Source organism: Leptonychotes weddellii, chromosome 11, assembly GCF_054177405.1.
Source record: "Leptonychotes weddellii isolate Sample4059 chromosome 11, ASM5417740v2, whole genome shotgun sequence".
NCBI classification, from domain to species: Eukaryota; Metazoa; Chordata; class Mammalia; order Carnivora; family Phocidae; genus Leptonychotes; species Leptonychotes weddellii.
The window spans coordinates 63,206,581-63,230,127 of NC_138379.1; the positions used below are offsets into that span (position 1 = coordinate 63,206,581).

Below are 23,547 nucleotides of genomic sequence, written 5' to 3' on the forward strand. Positions count from 1 at the left end.
AAAAAAAAAAAAAAACACGTGTCAATGGAATAGACACAGAAGAAATAATGTGTAATTAAATTTGGATACTGACTCACTACCCACAGTCACCAGCAGGTACAGGGATGCAACTCTCCAGGGCAGCTTTGATAACACATTCTTGTTCCTGTCAATCTTAAGCAGCTAATCTTAACATTAGTCAGCTGGGTTATTTCAACTCAATTCAATTCAATAAATGTTGAGTGGATCAGTAAACATGTACCAGATACTGTTCTGGGAAGACAAAGTGATCAAGACAAGATTCCCATTCTTATTTCCCCCCAGTTTTATTGAGGTATAATTGATACATAGGAATTGCATATATTTAAGATGTGCAACTTGATGTTTTGATATATGCATACTTTGAACTCATCACCACACTCAAACTAATTAACACAGCCATGACCTCGCATGGTTAACTGTGTGTATGCGCATGCCCATGCTAAGAACACTTGAGATCTCAAAGAGTACAAAGTTCCAGTTATGCAAGATGAATGAGTTCTGGAGACCTAATGTACAGCATGGTGACTATGGTCAATACTGTAGAATGTACATGAAATTTCCTAAGAGGGTAGATATTAAGTGTTCTTACTGCAAGATCCCTATTCTTACAGGGTCTCATGCTGTTATATGTAGGAAGAAACTAGTTTTAAAATCAAGGCATTCGCAGCTTATTTGAGACTAGTAAAATTGCTAAGCATGGCCAGTGGCTGTGGACATAAGCTGGTGTTTGTACATTACTGAAATAGAGCATTTCCAAAATTATCCATAGCCTCAGAAAAAAATTATCATAAAAAATTAGAAAATACACTTAATTTTAAAAATCAGTAATTCTGTCTTAGGATAATGGTGTTACGTTTTGGGGAACATTCTCCCTCTATTTTTTTAGACCTTTATACATAAGTGCATGTTATTTATAAAATGAAGTGAATCTATTAATACTGCCCTTTATCTTACTTTTCCCACTTATTAATATATCAGAAATACATTTCCATGTCAGTGAATATAAAGCTACTTCGTCATTGTTAATCCTCCCAGTGTGCTGTCAAAGGAGATTACGATTTACCCAACAAATACTCTATTGCTTAACACTTGTATTTTCCCCTCATTTTTGGGGGGCTATCATAAACCATACTAAAAAACTCAGTTTACAGATATGTTACACTTTTGTCTGATATTTCTTTAGGAAAATTCTTAGATTTAGAATTCTTGGGTCAAACAGTTTGATTTTTCTCTTATAGCTATGGATGGACATGTATTGCCAAATTCTCTTTTACTCCTCACCCTTAGTGTGTGAGAATTCCCCATTCATCTGCCAACACTGAAAACTATTAGTGTTTCTAATCTTTACCAATCTGATAAATGGATAACAGTGTTGCTTGATTACTATTAATATTGAACTGTTTTTTTCATGTGTTTATAGGTCGATGGTATTTAGATAGATTTTGTGAATAATCTATTGATGTCTCTTGCCCATTTTCCATTGGGAGATTTACTTTCTTCTTTCTTCTTTGTCAAATGTATTTACGTATTAATCTTTTGTCCTATGTGTTAAAATATCCCCCTACCCACCACTTATCCTTCACTTTTAACTTCGTTAAGGTCCTGTTTTCTGTACAAAAGTTTTAAATGTTTACAAAGTCAAATCTATCAGTCTTTTCCTGTCTGATTTCTTTTGTGAGCATTAATACCCTGGCTTGTGGTTTTCCTCTGTTCTGCAGCCGGCATGCTGGGACAGTACAATGTTGGTAACTGCAAAGGTGATATTCCTCACCCCAAAAAGAAGGGTCAGCAGAGGCACTACTTTATAGCAGCTGAAAAAGTTCTTTGGGATTATGCTCCTCGAGGCTATAACAAATTCAGTGGTCTTCCCCTAAATGCTTCTGGCAGGTAAGTACTCTTTGCTGGTGTTTCTAAGCTTCTCATAAGGGAGGCATCTGTTAGACCTTTTTCTGGGACCTCACTTGTATCCCCAGACCTTATCTTATGAGCCCATACTCCATAGATGGCACCACTTAAAGGGTTAACGACACTAAAAGACACCACTTAAAGGGTTCTGAGCCCTGTAACGTACATATTGCTGAGAATTGGCAGGGTATTTATTGTGTCATGATTGGCTGGCTATATCAAAGCACTAAATTCATTCATTCATTCATCAAACATTTCTTGAGCACCTACTGGGTGAAAATTGCAGTGCTAAGTGCCATGAGAAATACTAAGCTCACAGAGAGCAGACTAAGGTCTTTGCACATGTGGAAAAGACAGTTTTGAAGAGAGAATAAGACAGGGCTCTCTTTCAATAGACATGAACTGACCAAGGAAAGTTACCCTTTCTGGTTCAAGGACATCCTGATATGTTATGCCTCCTCTACCCAGAATATCTTTTTCCTACCTATCCAGCAAAATGTTATTTTTCCTTCAAAATCTAATTCTAATGTCACCTCTTAAGTGAAGCCTCCCCTGACTCCTGAGTCATTGTTAATCATTTTCTCTCCCATAGCATGTAGTATTTTTCAAATTAAATCTAACAATTCACTAAGTGGATGTGGACTCCTGTGACTTGTTATTATAGAATCCTGTGCAATGATATCTGTGAAAGCATTTTGAAATGTGCAGTATGATACCAAGAATGATCATTATTACCCTATGATCCCTTTTATGTTTGAGGGAATGTTTTTAAAATTCTCTTTGTGATGGATAAGATACCCTTCATTTCTTTCATCATAATTTCACTCATTCATTCATTCTTCCATCAAACCAATGCCCTTGAACCTAACCTAAAGAATATGTATGAACCATATATGAACCTGTTTGAAATCGACACTCTCTATTGACCAGTATTTCTCTATAAACAGAATAATGAGAACTGGCATTGGGAATTTTGTCTTAGAAACCTTCCAGAATTCTGAAGCACCTTTATGAAATATTAAACTATATTTAACTGATATTTAATGTGATATATGGAAACACAACATAAAAACTGACACAAGGGTTGCAGGGAGCTGAAAGGCAGTGTTCCCACCCTCAGGTCAAAAAGAAGCTGTGTGTGCAGGAGAAGAGAAGTAAGTTGGCAAGTTACAAATAAGATTAAGATGAGTTTTCCAGACAAGGGAGTTCTCTGGGCATTCAGAGAGAGCTAAGACAGCCAGGGAACACTTCTCAGAGGAAATGGGACTTAAGCAGAGTCCTGAAGAATAGTGGAATTTATATAAGTGAATCGTAAGGAGGGAAATTTTAGTTGCAGGGGTTAGTGAGATCAAAGTGATTGGATGGGGGATTTGCACAGGGGAGTGGAGGTTTGCCTAGAGCCATAGGGAGAGGATTGGGTAAACTGGATCTCAACCGCAGATATCCTATAATCCTTTTGAACTTTACCTGATTGGCGGCTGTAAACGGGTGAAGATGTTAGAGCAGGCCGTGGAGATTACCATCTTGGAGATTAACGTTGTAGGAGTGCGTATGCTGAGGGAGAACCCAGAGCGAGCGGAGGCTAGAGGGAGGCTGTGGAGGGTGTAACTAGAGCTCCGTAAAACGCTGCAAACACAAGGTGATAGGGGCAGGTACGGGACTTGTGGCAGTGGGGAGAAAGGCAAGGAAAAGAGGCAAAAAGGGTACAGAGAAGGAAAGACGAACAAGATAAGGGGATGAGGCAGAGAAAGAAGACAAAGGCAGCCTGTGTGACTGCAGGAGTGGTGGTACCGTTGGCAAAAATAAGGTATCTAGAGATAGTGCTAGCCAGAATTCACATCACTGCAGTTCACAACGTTGGAATTTGGTATTTCATGTATATCGTTTATACGATAACTCTCCATTGACTAAACTATTTGATTAACTAGACACTCCATTCCTTAATCATGCCAGATATCAAAGAGCTTACTAGATGCAGAGACTATTCATATTGACATCAGCAAGAGATAGAGGGATACTTACTCTGCAAAGAAACCAGTTAGCTCTTTACTTTGTAGAACACCATTCTGGGACTGCAATGCCGGTGAGTAAGGAGTTCACCTGTGCTTTCTTTGGTTGCTGGACCTCTGGGGAAGAAAGTAGGTGGCTAAGAGAGGAGTGAGCTTGACCACCATCCAGCCTGAGTCTTTCAAGGCTGCCTGACTATTCCGGGGCACTAGGTTGAAGACTGGACCATTTTTCCCAGGGAGATGGGTGGGTGAATGAGCTAAAGAGAATAAAAGGAAGCTCCATAATTAAGGCATCTGGTGGATATGTAGAGATGTGCTCTCAGTCAGGTTCCTATTCTTTACACAGTGACTCCGAGCTCTACTTCACACAAGGGGACAACAGAATTGGAGGAAAATATTGGAAGGCTCAGTATATGGAGTATGTTGATGCAACTTTTACTCGAAGAAAGAGACTCTCTGAGGCAGAAGCCCATCTTGGAATTCTTGGTAGAATAAAACCATCTGTCATGTTTTGAATGGGGGGAGATGCTTTAGTGGGGCATATATGTACATGGAATGACTCTCCTTCTCCTGCATATATTCACTTCCCTCTGCCCCTTTTCATCCTCTTCTCCCTCCTCCTCTTGATATCTTTCAGGCCCCGTCATCAGGGCAGAGGTGGGTGATACCCTGCTAGTCACCTTTGCCAACAAAGCTGACAAAGTCTACAGTATTTTGCCCCATGGCGTGATCTATGACAAGGCCTCTGATGCAGCCCCAAACATAGATGGTGAGTCTCAGGCTGGCCTCTGGGAGGAAAGAGGATGAGGGAACAGAGGACTTAGAACTGGATAGATTTGGTTCAGATGCTGGCCCCTTTTCTTACCAGCCCGGGGAGCTTTGTGAGCTTGTGCCTTACTCTTTCCCTACTAATGTAGATAGTGACACTCTGACTCCTTCAGAAGGAGCTGGAGAGAATTAAGGGCAGGGTCTGCTCCACAGTAAGCACTGAGGAAATATTCATTCCTTTCCTTTTACCTCAGTAATGTAATAAATCTCAAAGTGAGCTACGTTCACGGTCACCCCCACTTCCCTAAGATGGAGAGCTTTCAACCACAGGTTATAGGGGATTCTGTGGGTAAAGGCTGAGGATAAAATCTGATTTCCAATGTTTGGTTGACATCAAAATCCTGCACTGTCTCTGTTGACAAATATTTATTGATAATCAGTCTCGTGTGTTTCCCATCATATATGGCCTCTCCCCTTCACAGAGTAGGTGGCAGAGACTCCCTACATGTAAGAAAGGCAGCTTTGGCCCGGTAGCTGCAGGAACTACACTTCCACTCATGATACTACTCTTGGGAACCTCCTAGTCTCCTTGGAAGTCTTCCCCATCATTGCAACAGACATTATGAAAGTCTGGGATACTTCATGCCCAAGGATGGGACTAGGCCCAGTCCAGAGCAGGCTTTGAAATGATGGGAACAGAGAAGGGAGGAATGGAGGGAGAATTCCCCCTTCCCAGACCCATCATCATCCTCCCTCCTACAGCAACATCTCTTCTACCTGTACTTTCTCCTTGGTCAAAATGCTCACAATGGCTTTGTGTGTGTGTGTGTGTGTGTGTGTGTGTGTGTGTGTGTGTAGGAAGACAGCCAGTGACAGCCCATATGTCTATATTTTCTATTGTTTATCTTAGCAAACATACTGGGCACGTTTTTGCAAAGCTCTGAACAAGGTGCAGAGAGTTTCTGGCCTCAGCCTGGCTGGAGAGACTCAACGTATTCATCGTGTTCATTTGGCAATCTGATGTGTGGGCTGAGTGCCAAGTCTTTGGAATCAGACAGCCCTGAGTTTGAATCCCAGACCTGCCACTTATCAGCTTTGTCATCCTGTGTCGTCATTTACCTCCTCTATCTTATGGTTATTTGGCTTATTTCCTAGTTCAACCTAGATTTCTAACTCTTTAAAGACAGGGCGCTTGCTTAACTTTTTGGGGTATCCTCCGCAGTGCTGAGTATCATGTATTCCTCATACAAAGGCACTCAATGAGAGTTTGTGGATTTACATTTAATTGTTAGAGAGGCAATTATCACTCTTTTCATATTTGCTAAGCCTAGTATTTGGGTAAGAAATAGTATCTACGAAGACACTAAATGTAATCTCTGAAGAAGATGACCCTTGGATATAAGCTGCTATCTCATACAACAGCGGACGGTGACAGTGACCTCCCTGGTAGGATACCCGAGTGGAAACAACTGTTCTTCTAAAAAATACATCATCAGAGAGAGACCCCAGGGCTGGAAGACCCAGTCTGACAAATCTAATGTTCTTGACTCTTGCTTTGAGAGTAACTGTATCTATTATCTGCTCAGGATTTCTGAAACCAGGGGCTCATGTGAAGCCAGGTGAAACCTTCACATACAAGTGGACAGTGCCTGAGAGTGTAAGCCCGACGGCCGGTGATCCCCCCTGTCTGACCTATCTTTACTTCTCAGCGGTGGAGCCCATCCAGGACACCAGCGCTGGTCTTGTGGGGCCCTTGCTAGTCTGTAAGAAGGGTGCTCTCAATGCCGATGGGACACAGGTAGGCCATCCAAGGTCACTAAATTCTCCTCAGGGTTGTATGTGGGAGACAGCAATAATATGGCTAAGGATTAGAGTGTAATAAGGTGTCAGGTATGAAAAGCGGTTTTTCCTCCTTCTTAAAATTGACTTAAGATACAGAATGAGTATCTTACTTTTTGTAAATTTAAGATCTGAATTTAATTTTAAGGTAAATTTAAGATCCGAAAGTTATAGATGCCCACCCAGAAACCCAGGATTTCTGCTTGTTGTGGCTGGAATTTGGTGGGTCCCTGTCCCTGTGCATTGCTTTGATTCTAGAAATCTTTAGGGATCTACATGGACTGTGAATTGGGACCCTTTCTTCTTGGACAAGGTTTCTCAAACTTGGCCACATGTTAGAATCACATAGGGGACCTTTTAAACATCTTTCATTCCAGTGCTTCAGACCGATTCAATCAGAATTTCCAGGTGCTTTCTAATGTGTAGCCAAGGTAGAGAACCATTGTAACTCACCACTGTAAGCTGCAAGTGAATCACTAGGGTCAAGGGCACAAGAAAGCATGTAGATAAATTCTTGCAAGTCCCAACTTGGAGGCTTTGCTGGTTGCATTGACTAGTGTGGCAAAGCATAGCATTTCAAGCTATGTCTACATGATATTAAACACATTGATGAAAGGAGGAAAATCTAATCATACAACCATTTTGATTTATTTCACCAATCAGAAATAGCAAGGCTATTTATTTACATGGTATATTTTATAATGTTGGCATTGTAAGCACCCACTTCTGGGCTCCAGGGAATTTCTAGGTAAAGGACACAAAGTGTCTTAGTCCACCTCAGATTTTCATTTCCCTGCACAAAGTTCCAATCCTAGAAATGTCTATTAGAGGCTCAGTGTGTCAGGGCCCTCCAAATGGGCCCTCAATAATGCATGTGTAATAGGATTGAACAGTTACACTGTACCCCAACAGTCATATAAGGCAAAGCAGACTGACATCCCTGTTTTAAAGCTAAAGAAACTGAGGCCCAGAGACATTGAGTGATATCCCAAGTAGTAAGTAGTGAAACTCAGCAGTAACAGAGGGCTTTGAGCTTCCAACTTTGTTTTTCCAATGCACTACCCTGCTTCCTATAGCTAAATACCTGACCCCAGGAAACTGAGTGCCAGAAAACTTCTGTAAGGTAGTTCTGATTTTGCCCCTATTGCATCCAAGTAGCTTGGATGCTTGCTAGAAGCACGTCATAGTATGTGAAGATTGTTGCCTGAGCCAAACACCGCTCATGGTCAGTCCATTTACATGAAGTTCATGAAAAATTAATAGTAACCTGAAATACCCCACACCTGGGACTTGGCTGAGAGAGAAATCCATTTGGCCAGACGGAAAGTTTCTTCAATGCGAAAAGTACTTATGAAACACATACTAACGCAGGCCATCTGTAAATCAAAGCTTAGGTCTCTTCTCTTCAGGTAGATCGAGAACATGAAAGACGTATTTGCATCTCTTTCCAGGAAATTCTCCCAGGGGTGAATGGATGTCACAGAATCTAACTAGGTGCTAATAGGCCCTTTGCTAACACCCATGCCTTCTACAATGGCCACTTAATCAGACTCCCTACTTCTACTCTCTGTCTATCCAGCCATCTATGCCTATCTTATTTTGAATAATTACTGAATAGTTTCAGACTTACACAAAAGTTGCACAAAAAACCACACAAAGAATTCCCATATATCCTTCACCCAGGTTCCCTAAATATAAACATTTTGCCTCATTTGCTTTATTAGCTTTCTCTTCATTTTTCTGTTTTCTTTTTCCTGACCTATTTGAGGTAGGTCATAGACTTGATGTCTCTTCAGCATGTTTCTGAAAAGTGAGGTCACTCTCTGACATAAATGCAGCATAATTATCCAGGTCAGGAAATTAGTCTTGATACTGTACTATTATCAAATCTGAGCACCCTTGAAAATTTTGCTGTCTTTCCGATGTCCTTCACAGCAAAAGGAAAATATGTTTTGCTTGGTCCAAGCTCTGATCTAGATCATGCATCATCCCCTCTTCATGCCCCTGTTTCTCCTGTGATCTGTTTCTTCACAGGGAAGCAAGTGTGACTTTTCTAAAATGTGAATAAGGTCAAATCACATCCATGTTAAACACCCTCTAGTGGCTTCCTATCACACTTGGAATAAAAATCTACATTTCTTAGCCCAGCCTTATGTGCCCAGCCTCTGACTCCTTCTTTGATATGTCTCCCACACTCCCTCATGCCTACCTCTGCTCCATCCATATAAGCCTTGCTGTTCCTTGAACAGACCAACATTATCCTTGGCTTAGGGTCTCTTTACTAGGTTCCCTCTGCCTGGAATGCCTTCCCCTGACCTTGCATGGCTGGCTTTTCCTGTCACCTCTTTAGAAAAGCCTTCCCTGATCACCAAGCTAAAGTCATACTCTATCACATCACCTGATTTTCACAGGACATTTTCTTTCTTTATTTTTTATGTTTCTGGTATGTTTCTTCTAACAAGAATATAGGTAGCACGGGGCAGGAAAGTTGTCTGTCTTATCTTCATTTCCCAGAACAATGCCTGGTACACTGCTGACACTCCACCAATATTTATGGTTGAATAAATGAAATACAGGATAAGCACTCCATCTTCAAAATCATATTAAGAAGTTTAGGTAGCAGAAAATGCCACATTACACACACTCAAATAGTAAATGTGTGGTCTGCAAGTAGACACTAAAAATTTCAGGACAACCTTATTTGCAAAACTCACTTCCCGTATCCACATTTCAACACTCAAGAGTTGTGTGATCGATCATGATTCAGACCTCCTGGTTTCCCTGCTGCTATGGGAGCCTAAATCATACTGATGTAAGTGCTCTTCACAAAAGAATTTTTTGCTGTGGACACTAGCCATCACTCAGATGCATTCCATGCACAGATGGCAGGATGGATTAATCCAAGTTCTCCAGAGAAAAAGAACCATAAGGATGTATATAGAAATAGAAACAGACTCATTATAAGGACTTGGCTCACATGATTATGGAGGCTGGTAAGGTCCAGGATCTGCAGAGAGAGTCGGCAAGCAAGAGACCCAGGAGACACAAAAGTCCAGCAGGCTCAGGACCCAGGAAGACTGTATGTTTGAGGTTAAGTGTGAAGGCAGAAAAAAGTCAATGTTCCACTTCAAAGGTGGGAGGAATTCTCTTTTACCTGTGGGAGGGTCAGACTTTTTGTTCTATTGAGTCCTTCAACTGATTGGATGTGGCCTACCCACATTGGGGAGAGCAATCTGCTTTACTCCATCTACCAAATTCAAATGTTAATCTCATCCAAAAACATCTTCATAGAAACATCCAGAAAAATGTTTGACCTAATATTTGAGTACTGCAGCTTAGTCAAGTTGACACATAAAATTAACCATCACACAGGGTCCTATCACCTTTCACCTATCACTTTCTAACCTTTTCCTGGGTTAATTTCCCACCCTCATAGACCCAGTTACCTTCCAAATAACTCACAGGTGATGAGGTTTTTCAACTCAATACCTTTCAGTGGTTCCTTCTTGTTTTATGGACAGTTGAAATCATAGCTAATAATCACAATTAACATTGAGCACTTGGGATTTGCCAGATGCTGTGTTGAGTGCTTTACCTATATTATCTAATTTAACCTTCACCAAAAAACAGGAAGTGGTGACTACTCTTATCCTCCTTTTGCAAATGAGGGAATTAGGGCTTAGAGAGGGTAAATGACTTGCCCCAGTTTCCACAGTGGATAAGCAGAATGACATTAGAATCCCATAATCTTTTAAAGTATACTTGACCTCTTATTTCTCCCCAATTTTTATATTTTACTTTGAAAAATTTCAAGCCTGCATTGTTCCTTTTCATAGCTCATGATCTTAAACTACTGCCTTCTAAAACACCATGTGATAAAAGCAATAACTGTATATAAGGTATGGTATGAGAATAAAGTAAAGGGTACCCACATCTTTGATGATACATTAGGAAAGCATCACAGTGGTGGGACAGCTAAACTGGCCCTTGAGGTTGGATTAGGGTGGCAGATGTTCAAGTTGAAGGGATGCATGCATGAAAGACAGAGGCCCTCAGAATACAGCAAATTCAGATTGCTGCAAGGAGTTTGACCTCAGTTTGGTCAAAGTGCCAGGAGGGAAGAGCCAAGATATGAGCCTGAGCAGGTAGGCAAGGACCAGATCACTCCAAGTTTGGACTGTATTGTCCAGTTTCAGAAGGAGAGAGATGTGATCAGTGGCATTGCTGGGGATCCCTCCGGAGCAGGCAGCAGGGTAAAGGGTGGGTTGGAGGGGAGCACATTAGAGATAAGAAGATGGTTGAAGGACAGAAAATATAGTCACCTCTCTGGTTCAGCTTTAAAGAAAAGCATATTTCAGCAATGCGGGATGCTGTGTGGTCAGACATGCTCAAACACATAGATTAGGAATATACACAGTGGGAAGTAATCCATGGTCCCCTCAATTTCAATTTATGTTAACATAATTTAGCAAAGTCTCATGGGTTATATGAATTCATTATTTCACTCAAAAACATGTAGAGTGCCTGCTTTTCCAGGCATTATTTTTTAACTGGGATACAGAGAGGAATCCAGAATGTCCCTACCCTCACAAAGCTACAATGCAGTGGGACATCAATCAAAAACCTAAATGCATAAATAAAATATCATTTCCCATGGAGATAAGTGCTATGAAGAAGAGTATAGTGGGAGTGAGGGAGTGAGTGAGTCTGCAGGTAGGATGGAAGCTGGGTGACTGTTTTAGACAGGGTGGTCCAGGAAGAGCCCTCGAGGAGGTGACATTTGTGCAGAGAACTGAACGGAGTAAAGGAGTGAGCCAAGCAAGACCTTCTAGGCAATGGGAACAGCACATGAAAGGAGAAACTTCTAGGCAATGGGAACAGCACATGAAAAGTCCCTGAGGTAGGAGTGAAGCTGGGTGATCATAGAAGAGCAGAAAACCAGGGTAGCTGGAGTAAGCAAGGGATGAGGACAAGGAGACACAGTCAGAGAGAGAAGCCAGGGCTTGGAGCATAAGAGAGTGATGACCAGCCTGAAAACAGGAGTCCCACAGTGTAGGAAAGCTTGTGAGTAAGGACTTATTTCCTCTGAGCAAGTCCCATGGGGAGAGAGAAGGATGTAATGAGGAAGATGGAATTTTATGGTATAAAATGAATTTATCAGAATCACGGTCAGAATCCTGATTTACAAAATGACCCAGTAAATCCCTGGCTGATGTTGGTCCTCATTTACTTTGTGTTAACTTTGAAAGTGAAGTAGAGATAAGAATTCCCTCCAAGCTGTACTTTTTATACATTCCTTTCTTTCTTCTCTGTAGAAAGGAATAGACAAGGAATTTTACCTACTGTTCACAGTCTTTGATGAGAACTTGAGCAGGTATCTTGACGAAAACATTCAGAGGTTTACATGGCACCCCTTCAGTATTGACAAAGAAGACAAGGATTTTGTGAAGTCCAACCAAATGCATGGTATGAAAAATGACTTTCCCTTCTGTAAGGGAAAGGTGTAATTGCTTTTGAAATGAAAATGTTTCAAATGTTTTAACTATCTTAATTTTTGTTTCTTGGATATTGTTCTTGGTCACACGTAAATTATTTCATGACTTCATCTCAGAATGTATGGTGAAACCTCCCTATCTCCCAGCGATACTGTGAAGCTTAATTAATACTTCCAGAATACTTCATCAGCTTGCGATGAAGCAACACAGAATATGAACTAGCAAAGATCACAGTACATTATAAAAGTACAAAATTACTGACAAAATGCCCTCCCTTGGGTTTGTAATCATATCATTAAGCCTGATAATCCAAGTGATCATTAGAGATAAACATTAAACAGCAAAGCATCTCTTATCAAGTACATGAAGGACTGTCTAAAGTGCTAATTTGTAAAATGCTACCCATTCCTGTCCCAGATCTTATTTAGAAGGAATTACTTAATTCCCCTTCTCTGTGTCTCTTCTATCAGTTGTAACAGTGGCAAACCACCTTGTAATTGGTGTGACTAACACAAGATTCTCATTTGTCTTGGGCACACTACCTAAGGTGAGAGAATAATGAGTGAGAGCCCAAACTCAAACAACTACTAGAGTGTGCAGTCAACAAAGGGGCCCAAAGCAAGCACTTTAAGAGAACAGGTGCCAGATTTCTCATTTTAGGACCAAGGATAACAACTATGTATTGCCTTTGAAACATTATGGGAAAATAACAAAATAGTCCCTAATCTCCCTTCCCCCAAGGAAGTTCCAAGTGACCCATAGCAGGCAGCTCACAGACTCCTATGGTCCTGGGTGCTCCATGCCAACAGTCTCCTCTTCGACCAATGAAAAGCACAGAGTAACTCATTTTCAATACCATCTTCTACAAAATTTTTGTTATAACTGAATAATGAAATTTGTTTCCAATCTTCCTAGCAGCCAAAAAAAGGGGGGGGTGGAATAAAGTAGAATGAGGAAACAGCAATTCCTTCATGGAAAAGCTAAGTTGCAAAAGAAATTTATTATAAGAGAGGCCTGTAAAGAGAAAGCATTAAACCCCTAATGGACCATGTCACATCCAGCCCCACCCTGGTTTGACAATGTGAAATACACTTTCATATATTGGATGTGTAAAATATGCCACCTTTAAAACAAAATGCAAGGAAAGCAATGTATTTTAATTTAAATTTTACATTAATTATAAATTAAATTCTATCTCCAGGCTTGCTTGCATGGAGTAGAAGGAAGAATGATGGCAACAGTACCAAAGAGAAAGTGCCTCACATGGTAGACAGTGCTTTGCATTACACCTACTATATAGTCTATATTCAAAGGTGTTTGTTGATCTCTTTCCCTCAAGGGCATCCCCAGTGGCTTGCGAGCTGTCCTTGGGGGTCTTTTATGACAAAAAAGAAGTGTACCTACAGTAGTTCTTGGGTTAGTCAACAAATATTGACTGAGTTAGGGGACAAGACTACACAAGAAGGCAGAACAGTGTAACTTCTTTACCAGAACTTATCATGGGCTTTGGGTACCTTTATCTGACAAATTACAAAAATCTCTTTAACATTCAGTGGACAAGATTTACATAATTTATTTGCAAAAGCATTATCAAAGATTTTTTTCAGAAAATGCAATGTTCTTCTCAGAAGCCTCCAGGCTTCTTAGACTTTCTACTAATAATCCCAGACATTTGAATAAAATTACCAAGTACCACTGGTTCTGCAGACACAGAAATAAAAAAATGACTTTATCTGATAATGGGATTATAAAGAAGATCATTCATATGTATGATAGTTGTTCTTTCCTACTATGGGCATTATAAGGAGTGGCAAGGGTATAGAATCTTTATCTAAGGGACATCAAACATGAGACATAATTATGTGTAGTCCCCCCCCACCTCCGTCAAACAGTGCTATTCAGTTAATATATTCATCCCTCACAGAGTGGGAATGTGGTTTCTAAATTCTTTTCAAGGCACTGCTCCAGGTAGTCACTATCAGTGGATTGAGGTTGATATAAAAGATTTTCATTTCAGGAGATACAGAAAGTCTCCATTATTTAAATCATCATTATTCAAAGTCCTTTCAGTTATTTTATTGGGGTAGGGAAATAAAAGTTATCAAAAGGCAAAATTATTTACTCAAAGTCTAACCTCTTAAAACTTAGCACCCCTCTCCCCTGCAAGAAAAATCCCTCTCCACTGACCAGACATGCAAATACAATGTCAATCAATTGCAAATCTTTCAAATGGTGCAAGATCCATGAAATCAGTAAAGGGATGTCTGGCAACTTTTGGAATCAAATGCAAATCCATTGGCAGATGAAGATCTAACAAAATGAAATGAATTAACAAACTGAGAAAGAGACACTTAAAGGAGATAACAAGAAAAGAACCTCAAAAGAAAATGATTTTTAAATCAAGAGTTCTAGAGCAGGCTTTGAGGAAATTGATGAAGTTCATAGCTATTTTCACAGGGATGATGTTCTTCATAATCTGCAAAACTAAAATGTGAATTGCAGGATATAATATTACACTATCAAACAATTTTGTCAGAAAAAAATTATGCCAGAAAACAACCTGATTTATTCCTTATTGATTCTTAGGACTTGTGCCCTTGTGTATATATTGTTAAATATAACATTTTCACAATTTTAGTATATTTTCATTCTTGTTGTTCAGTTTAGTCTCCAGTTTGGATTGATTCACTGTGTGCCTTTTCTCCAGTACTATTTACTCTCTGGTAGTAAGGATCTTCTGTAAACAGTTTGAACTTGAACACCTGAACAGCCCGCCCCCACACACTGATAATCCTCAACTAAAATGGTGTGTTTTCAGTATCTACAAGATCATAGTGGGCTCTGACTATCTTTTTCCTTTTGTTTAGCTATTAATGGCTTTATGTATGGCAACCAGCCAGGCCTAAGCATGTGCAAAAAGGATAGAGTTGCCTGGCATATGATTGGAATGGGCACTGACACGGATATGCATGGAGTTTATTTTCAAGGGAACACCATCCACCTACGAGGGACTCACCGAGACACCCTAGCCCTGTTTCCCCATACCTCCACAACGGTGTTCATGCAGCCGGACCATGCAGGTAAACTTGGCAGGACCATCTTGGGTGACCAAATTCCTATCTTCAGGCATACATTCTAGAAGAAATTGGTTGGATTTGGGCACTTCAAGGCAAACAGCCTTGGTTACAATCAGACAATCCTAACTACTTTATTCCAAACACACAGTATAAAGAATAGAGGAGAAGTGGGGCACCTGGGTGTCTCAGTCATTGGGCGTCCGCCTTCGGCTCAGGTCATGATCCCAGGGTCCTGGGATTGAGCCCCGCATCAGGCTCCCTGCTCTGTGGGAAGCCTGCTTCTCCCTCTCCCACTCCCCCTGCTTGTGTTCCCTCTCTCACTGTCTCTCTCTGTCAAATAAAAATATAAAATCTTTACAAAAGAGAAGTATCTAGAATGACTCAAAGCAGAAATCAACATCCTCTAAACAACCTTGCCACACAAATCCCAGGAGAGAGCTCTTGATCCATTCCCAGGAATGATTTGGCCCCAGGAAAGAGGATATTTCTTGTTCTCTTTAAGCACCAGCATTTTAGTTGCTGCTCTGAAGCATGTACCAGGCATGGACAGCCCCGTGGATGCTTTCAGGTTATGGACATGACCTGGTTTCCATTCTCTAGAGACTGATAGTAGCCTTTTGATAAGTTGTTTGGAGACCTCCCCATTTTCATTCTGTTGGGCACCCTTGGTTTCCCTAGAGGGGAAGTTGCATTGGGTCTGAAGTCCATGGAGGGCCCATTGAAGTGCCGGTACTTGTCCCTTCTCTTAGAGATTCCCACGCTAATTACATAATCAGGACATTTTTCCAAAAGATAAAGGGCAACACATGCTACCTGTCACGTGAAAAATAAAGATAGCAGATGCTATGGGCATTCAAAATATTTCTCCAACCGAACTTTTTCATTAGTCTTCAAAAAAAACCAATATGGGGACCTGGGTGACTCCGTTAAGCATCTGACTCTTGATTTCGGCTCAGGTCATGATCTCAGGGTCGTGAGATTGGGCTCTTTTCAGGCTCCCCACTCAGCAGGGAGTCTGCTTGAGATTTTCTCTCCCTTTCCCTCCCTTCCCCCCACTTTCTCTCTCTCTCTCAAATAGAATAATAAATAATAATAATAAATAATAATAAATAAGTCTTAAAAAAAAAAGAAACCAATATGCTACCCAAGATGAGTACTTGCTGACTGTGTGTCCTTTATGAATTGATGTCTACTTCTTTACTTCACATGAGAAGCGCAGTTTCAATGCCCCTTAGTGTCATTGGTTAAAACATATGGCTTGTGCTTCAAAATATTTGTCCAAGAACTGCCTGAAACTAGGAGCTCCACAATCCCTGCCTTATAGACTTTGAGTATTTAACCTTTCTACATTAGTATAATTGATCAGTTATGAATCATCCAAGCCAAGGGATGCCTTGGGCACAATGATTTTTAAAAATATGCTCTTCAAGACCAAAGATGGGAGAGAAGGGTAATAGCCAGTTTTAATCTGTAGAAACCAGCATTCAGAACTACAGCTGGCTGGAATAATTTTAGGGACTTGGTTAATTATTCCAGTGCCTTGTGTATTACACATGTGCCCTATAAGGTTCTAGAGAGCTTGTGACAATGTTTTCCAGTTTACGTCTGGTGATGAGTATAAATCTGTGACTGCCTAATAGCTTGGTCATTTCACCAATTCCTATCGCATATCTATAGGCCAAAAATAGTGCCCAAAATGTGAGTAGACCCTAGGCTTCAACTAAATATTTTTTTCTTTGTTCTTGTTTTTTAGCCACTTTATTCAGATATGACTGATAAACAAAACCTATAGCTCTTTAATATATACAAATCAATGAGTGATGTTGAACATCTTTTCAGATGTCTGTTGGCCATCTATATGTTTTCTTTGGAGAAATGTCTGTTCATATCTTCTGCCCATTCTTTAATTGGATTATTTGTTTTTGGGGTATTGAGTTGTATCTTTTCTTTGTATATTTTAGATACTAACCCTTTATTGGATATGTCATTTGCAAATATCTTCTCCCATTCAGTAGGTTGCCTTTTAGTTTTATTGTTTCCTTCACTGTGCAGAAACTTCTTATTTTGATGTAGTCCCAGTAGTTTATTTTTGTTTATTTCCCTTGCCTCAGGAGACATATCTAGAAAAATGTTGCTATGGCTGATGTCAGAGAGATTACTTACTGCTTGTGCTCTCTTCAAGGATTTTTATGGGTTCAGGTCTCACATTTAGGCCTTTAATGCATTTTGAGTTTATTTTTGTGTATGGTGTAAGAAAGTGGTCAAGTTTCATTCTTTTGCATGTTGCTGTCCAGTTTTCATAACACTATTTGTTGAAGAGACTGTCTTTTTCCCATTGCATATTCATTCCTCCTTTGTTGAGGATTGACTGACCATACAATTGTGGGTTTATTTCTGGGTTTTTACATTCTATTCCTTTGATCTATGTGTCTATTTTTATGCCAGTGCCATACTGTTTAAATTACTACTGCTTTGTAATATAACTTGAAATTGGGAATTGAGATACCGCCAATTTTTTTCTTTTTCAAGATTGGTCTGGCTATTTGAGGTCTTTTGTGGTTTCATATAAATTGTAGATTTGTTTGTACCAGTTCTGTGAAAAATGCTGTTGGTATTTTGATAGAGATTGCTTTAAATCTATAGATTGCTTTGGATGGTATAGACATTTTAATGATATTTGTTCTTCCAACCCATGTGCATGGAATGTCTTTCCATTTCTTTGTGTCGTTTTGAATTTCTTTTATCAGTGTTTTATAGTTTTCAGAGTAGAGGTCTTTCACCTCTTTGGTTAAGTTTATTCCTAGATAGTTTATTGTTTTTGGTGCATTTGTAAATGGGTTTTTTTTCTTAATTTCCCTTTTGGCTGCTTCATTATTAGTGTATAGGAATGCAACAAATTTCTGTATATTGATTTTGTACCTTGCAACGTTACTGAATTCGTTTATCAGTTCAAATAGTTTTTTGGTGGAGTCTTAGGGTTTGCAAATCAAAATTACAATGAGATATGACCTCACACCTGTCAGAATGGCTAAAATAAAAAACATAAGCAACAATAAATATTGGCAAAAATATGGAGAAAAAGGAACCTTCATGCACTATTGGTGGGAATGCAAACTCTTACAGCCACTGTGGAAAACAGTGTGGTGCGTCCTCAGAAAATTAAAAACAGAATTACCCTAAGATCCAGGAATTACACTATTGGGAATTTACCCCCAAAATACAAAAACACTAATTCAAAGGGGTACATGTACCCCTGTGTTTATAGCAGCATTATTTATAATAGCCAAGATACGGAAGCAGCCCAAATGTGGATAAGGAAGATGTGGTAATATATATAATGGAATATTACTCAGCCATAAAAAGAATGAAATCTTGCCATTTGCAAAAACATGGACAGAGCTATAGAGAGTATAATGCGAAGTGAAATAAGTTAGTCAGAGAAAGACAAATACCATATGATTTCACTCATATGTGGAATTTAAGAAACAAAACAAATGAACAAAGGAAAAAAGAAAAAAAGAGAGAGAGAGAGAGAGACAAACCAAGAAAGAGACCCTTAACTATAGAGAACAAACTGATGGTTACCAGAGGGGATGAAAAAAATAAAATGATAGAAAAAAATGAACAGCTATTTATGCATTTAAAAAAGAACAAATTGATGCGTTGGGAGGTAAGTATATGTCTGTGAAGTTATCACCACAATCAAGGCCTTAAACTCCTCTTCATTCATTTTTTTTAAAAAGATTTTTATTTATTTATTTATTTGAGAGAGAGAATGAGAGAGAGAGAGAGAGAGCATGAGATGGGGGAGGGTCAGAGGGAGAAGCAGACTCCCCGCTGAGCAGGGAGCCTGATGCGGGACTCGATCCCGGGACTCCAGGATCATGACCTGAGCCGAAGGCAGTCGCTTAACCAACTGAGCCACCCAGGCGCCCCAAACTCCTCTTCATTCTTAGAGAAGATAATTCCTTGGCTAGCGAGGAACATGATGAACACGTGAATAATGGGCTGTGTGGCAAACAACACACACAGCGGGAGCTCTTTCCATGTTTGCCTTCAGAGTGTCTTCTGTGTGGTTTCATAAAGACCCTTCCTCGTGAGGGTCCTGCTCAGTGTGGAGGGAGCCGGACAACCCACTGAACCAGTGGGTTTTTCTCATTCTCAAGGGGTAATTTGCAGTACTTCAATATGTATAGCATGATAAAAGCTATCACTGGGCATTGTAGATGGTTAATGAGACCAATCCCTGATCACTTGCCTCTAAGAACAGCCTCTATGAAAGGAAGGGAAGATTTATTGATCCAGTAATTCCACTAACAGTTAATATCTTTCAATAATTTTGTTTTATGTGATTTTACGGTGAGTTCAATTAAGATATATCTACCTGATGCCAATCTAGAAAATTGCATCAGTTTATAAAATTACATAATTCTCAGACATGATTGTTGGCATTATGAAGGGAAATCTAGTTGATTTTCTTTTTCTTTTCACCTGGCATAATGTTGACCTATCACTGGTAATGAGAACCTCCTTTGCTCAAAGGATTAATGAATAATAATAATAATAATAATAATAATAATTTAATAATTTAATAATAATACCTTATGTGTATATTTCACTTTATATAGTTTATGAAATCCTCTAGGGCAAAATACATGATTTCAGAAATGTGCCCTAATTTCAATTTAGAATATTAATCTTACAGGTAATTAGTTCATTTTAAACTGGGCTGGGCTAAGATAATCATACCTATCAGTGATTTTCCAGGAGCAACTCTCTTCTAACAGGTGTGTAAAATAGGGAAGACCCAGAGAAATTATTTCTTGGTAGCAACTTTGCAAGTTTTCATTTTCGATTCCGAAGGAATTTCAGATGGTATTATTTTCCCCTGGTAAGTAAATATATTCACAGTAATTTATTCCCCTTGGAGTCTGGCTGGAAAATATGATATAAAATTGGTATTTTAAAAATCCACCTTACCTATTATTTCTTTGGGAACAAAATGCTGTAGATTGCTAGCAGATCCAAGCCAAAACCAAAACAGTCGAGTTCGGCACACAATGCCAAGCGTTTCTCTTCCAGGTATTTTCAGGCTGTTTTGTTCCACCATGCACCACTTCGCGAGAGGCATGAATCAGATATATGAGGTCAGCAGCTGTGGCAACAAGGACCCGTCTGAGCAGCCATACGGGATGATAAGAACCTTTTACATCGCCGCTGAAGAGGTAGAATGGGATTATGCCCCTAACAAAAACTGGGAGTTCGAAAAGCAGCACTTGGACTCAGGAAGGGAAAGGTACCGCGGGCGAAGCCGCCAAGTCTCTTGGGTGGGATTGCACATGCTCTGTAGATGTTTTTCAAGTGGGGAAACCTAACATTGCCCTGGTTTTGTCTGCACAATTCTGGCGGACAGAGACTGTTACTATGAGCACAAAAGATGAGGCAAGCTCCCCGTCTGCACCCTAGGAGGGGAGTTTGAAGTCATTTGGGGGCGCGCCGGGCAGGCTCAGTGCATCCCCTGCTCGTGGTGGCCGGTTCCAAGTGTGGCTGTCCCAAGAATGCGTGTGCCTTTGAGCGAGCGCCTAGCGTGAAAGGGTTAGGGAAAGAGGCAGAGCCCAGTGACAGGGGGACTGTGAAGACAAAATGGTATAGAAGGAGGCAGAGATGGGGTGTGCAGCGAGATGAGCAGATGGGTAGGTTGAGGACCGCAGGGAACGGACTAGGAGCGGGTAGGAGGCATTGCTTTGGTAGAGATCCCCGAATTGAGATGGGCAGACTGGTCTCTCTAGTAGGCCCTGTACCCAGAAAGTTCCCAAGATGGACCCTCCCGTGAGAGTACTGTCAGCCAATGCTAAGCACCAGAGGGTCAGCAGGACTGGAGCCTGGGAACGCTGGTCCCCCATGCACACTTCCCCTCCCGCCCCTGTGCACTGGGGTAGAGTGAAACAAGGTATAGAGGCATCTGCCTGGAGCTGACCTGTAGACCTCCTCCCCTAAGTTCATACCCTCCACTCAACAACACCTGCTGTTTGGGTAGTCCCTGTCCCCATATACCGACCAGGAGACTCAGTGCAGAGAGTTAAGGCTAACCACTAGTCATGGACACTGGAATTGAACAAAGACCTTTTCAAGGACAAATCTGTGTTCTCATCACCAAGCCATGTTAATTTGCGTATCTTTGTTCCTCTTTGTTCTGTATTATCAGCTCCCTACGACCCCCCCGCTCCCCAATTCTCTCTGGCCACACCACACACAAATCCTCTATACCCAACTCTTCCTGATCTTAACATGTCTTTTTTGTTGTTGTTCTTACTTGTTGGCCTGTTTTGAGGGTTTAAACTCCTGGAAAAGAGAGTAGAACAGCATCACCTTATGGATAAATGAAGAAACAAAATGACTCGTCCCCTTTAAAAAGATTCGCCTCAGGGACAGGATGATTTAAAATTTGTTCCATGACTCACCAACCCATTTATTAAACCAGACATTCCTCTCCTGCAAAGCCAGTGCTGCTGATACCTGCTCAAGACTGATGCTGGGGCAGTAGAAAATGAAAAGAAGACTGACCCAGCCTTTTCTAAAATGATGATTTTTACTTAAAGATGGCTAGAACTAAAGAAATAATCGCATAACAATTTTGTTGTATGTATATTCCTAGCCCGTGAGAGTATAAGAAACATAGCCGTCATGATTTTCTTGAAACTCGGTGTAATTTCGGTTTTCCGACCACCAGCTCTCTGGGCCAGCAGGAGGCTCCAGCCTCAGTCTTCTGGGATTGTCTCCCAGGGGACAGAGAGAGAGAGAGAGGGCGCTGGCTGTGTTTGCACTCTGCCCTGCTGCTCGGGATATTGCCCATAAATAAACGAAAGCAAAGTAAAGCAAGAGCCTGTTCACATATTCGAAGTATAATGGATCTGTAGAAAGAAACTCAGTACAGATGGAGATGACCAGGCCCCCTAGAGGCATGTCTGTGGCACCTCTGCAGCTGGGAGTCCAGGGACAAACGCCCCATCCGCACCCCCACTGTTATGCCTCTGCCTTTTGAGCCAAAGCCTTGGCAGGGAGCACACCTAGTTTTCAAACCACCTGTCAGTGTGGGTTATCCCTGAGACATTCATCATCCCGGTTCGCACAGACCCTCTGCCTCGCCTTGGGACCCAGATATCTTTCCCTGAAGGCTTTCTCAGAACACACGGAGAAGGCCTCGGGATCCCAGAAAAGCAACCAGTGGGACTCATCAGCACAATGCCAGGGTTTGTGCAGTGGGAGAGAATTCAAACACCGAGATGAAGTTGCTCTAGGGGAATAAAGCTGTATTCCTCGTACTCCTGAGCTTGTGGACTGATAGGCATTTAATTTCACCAGGGTGGGATTTGAGATAATAACTGCCATGTATTGAGCACCCACCCTGCGCCAGGCATTTTGCTAGGGTTTTTATAAACCCTATCTCATAGTGACCCTCACAATGTCCTTGACCCATCTGGTCAGCCTTGGCCCAGAATCTCACCTGACATCCCAGCAAGATGGCAGATGAGCAAGCGCTTACATGGTGCTCAGTATGTGTCTGGCGCAGCCCTTTATAGCTCTTAACCCACAGAGTCCTCACACCCATCCTGGGAGGCAGATGAATTGTCATTACCCTACTTTGCAGAATAGGAAAGCTGGCAAGCAGTAAAGCGTGGCTCCAGAGGTGTCTGGGTCACTACCACATATGTTACTAGGACTCTTGGAAAAGGAAAGTCAAAGAAAAATTCTCTTCCCTTGGCAAGCATTGTGGTTTAGGTCGAAGATATACATGCATTTGTTAAGTACCTACTGTGTGCTAGGCATTGTACCAGGTGCTGACAAAACGGTGCTAACAAGGGCAGGCGAGGTCCTTTCCCACACAGAATTCATGGTTCACGGGGAAGACATTTGACCAAGCATATTGAGCAAGGTCATCACTATGAGAGGGGAAGTGCAGGGCACAGGGGGAGCTCACAGCAGGTGCACATGGCCCCATCTGGGGGAGAGCCGGGGAGAGAGTAGGTGGTCAGGGAAAGCTTCTTGAGAGGAAGTAGTCTTTGTCCTGGGACTTGAGGAATAGGCCAGTTGAAGAGGTGGCAAGGGTGGTTTTGGCCCAGGGGATAACACATGGAGGGCCTGGAGGTGGGGAGGGCACATGGAGTTCAAGAGAGAATATTTAGAATGACCAAAGCGTAGAGAGTGTGGGTGCCAGTATTGGGCAAGGAGACTTGGGAGGTTGGCAGAGGCAGATAGTGAAGGGGGTGTGAGGAGTTTGGGGAATTGGGCAGTGGGAAGCCATCAAGAGTTTTCCACCAGGACTCACTTGGTTGAATGTACAGGTTAGGATCACTCTGCCTGTAGCGTAGAGGGTAGAGGGAAGGGAGGAGCATGGGAGGCAGGTAGAATGACCAGGAACAACTCAGTTCATGT

General features: G+C 41.2%; 2 protein-coding genes across 2 annotated transcripts in view; one reads left to right on the plus strand and one right to left on the minus strand.

Annotated features, from left to right (window-relative positions):
* TAF1D (TATA-box binding protein associated factor, RNA polymerase I subunit D) overlaps positions 1–15,092 on the minus strand; it is a 212,190-nt gene extending 197,098 nt beyond the window's left edge. The window contains exon 1 of the transcript XR_014138819.1: positions 15,083–15,092. The gene's annotated coding sequence lies outside the window, so the exon portion shown is untranslated. The remainder of the gene's footprint in view (positions 1–15,082) is intronic.
* HEPHL1 (hephaestin like 1) overlaps positions 1–23,547 on the plus strand; it is a 71,924-nt gene that overhangs the window by 11,525 nt on the left and 36,852 nt on the right. Inside the window, exons 5-11 of the mRNA XM_081797338.1 lie at positions 1,740–1,908; positions 4,282–4,421; positions 4,573–4,704; positions 6,290–6,501; positions 11,858–12,008; positions 14,905–15,117; positions 20,197–20,410. Coding sequence (XP_081653464.1) covers positions 1,740–1,908; positions 4,282–4,421; positions 4,573–4,704; positions 6,290–6,501; positions 11,858–12,008; positions 14,905–15,117; positions 20,197–20,410 — 1,231 coding nt within the window. The remainder of the gene's footprint in view (positions 1–1,739; positions 1,909–4,281; positions 4,422–4,572; positions 4,705–6,289; positions 6,502–11,857; positions 12,009–14,904; positions 15,118–20,196; positions 20,411–23,547) is intronic.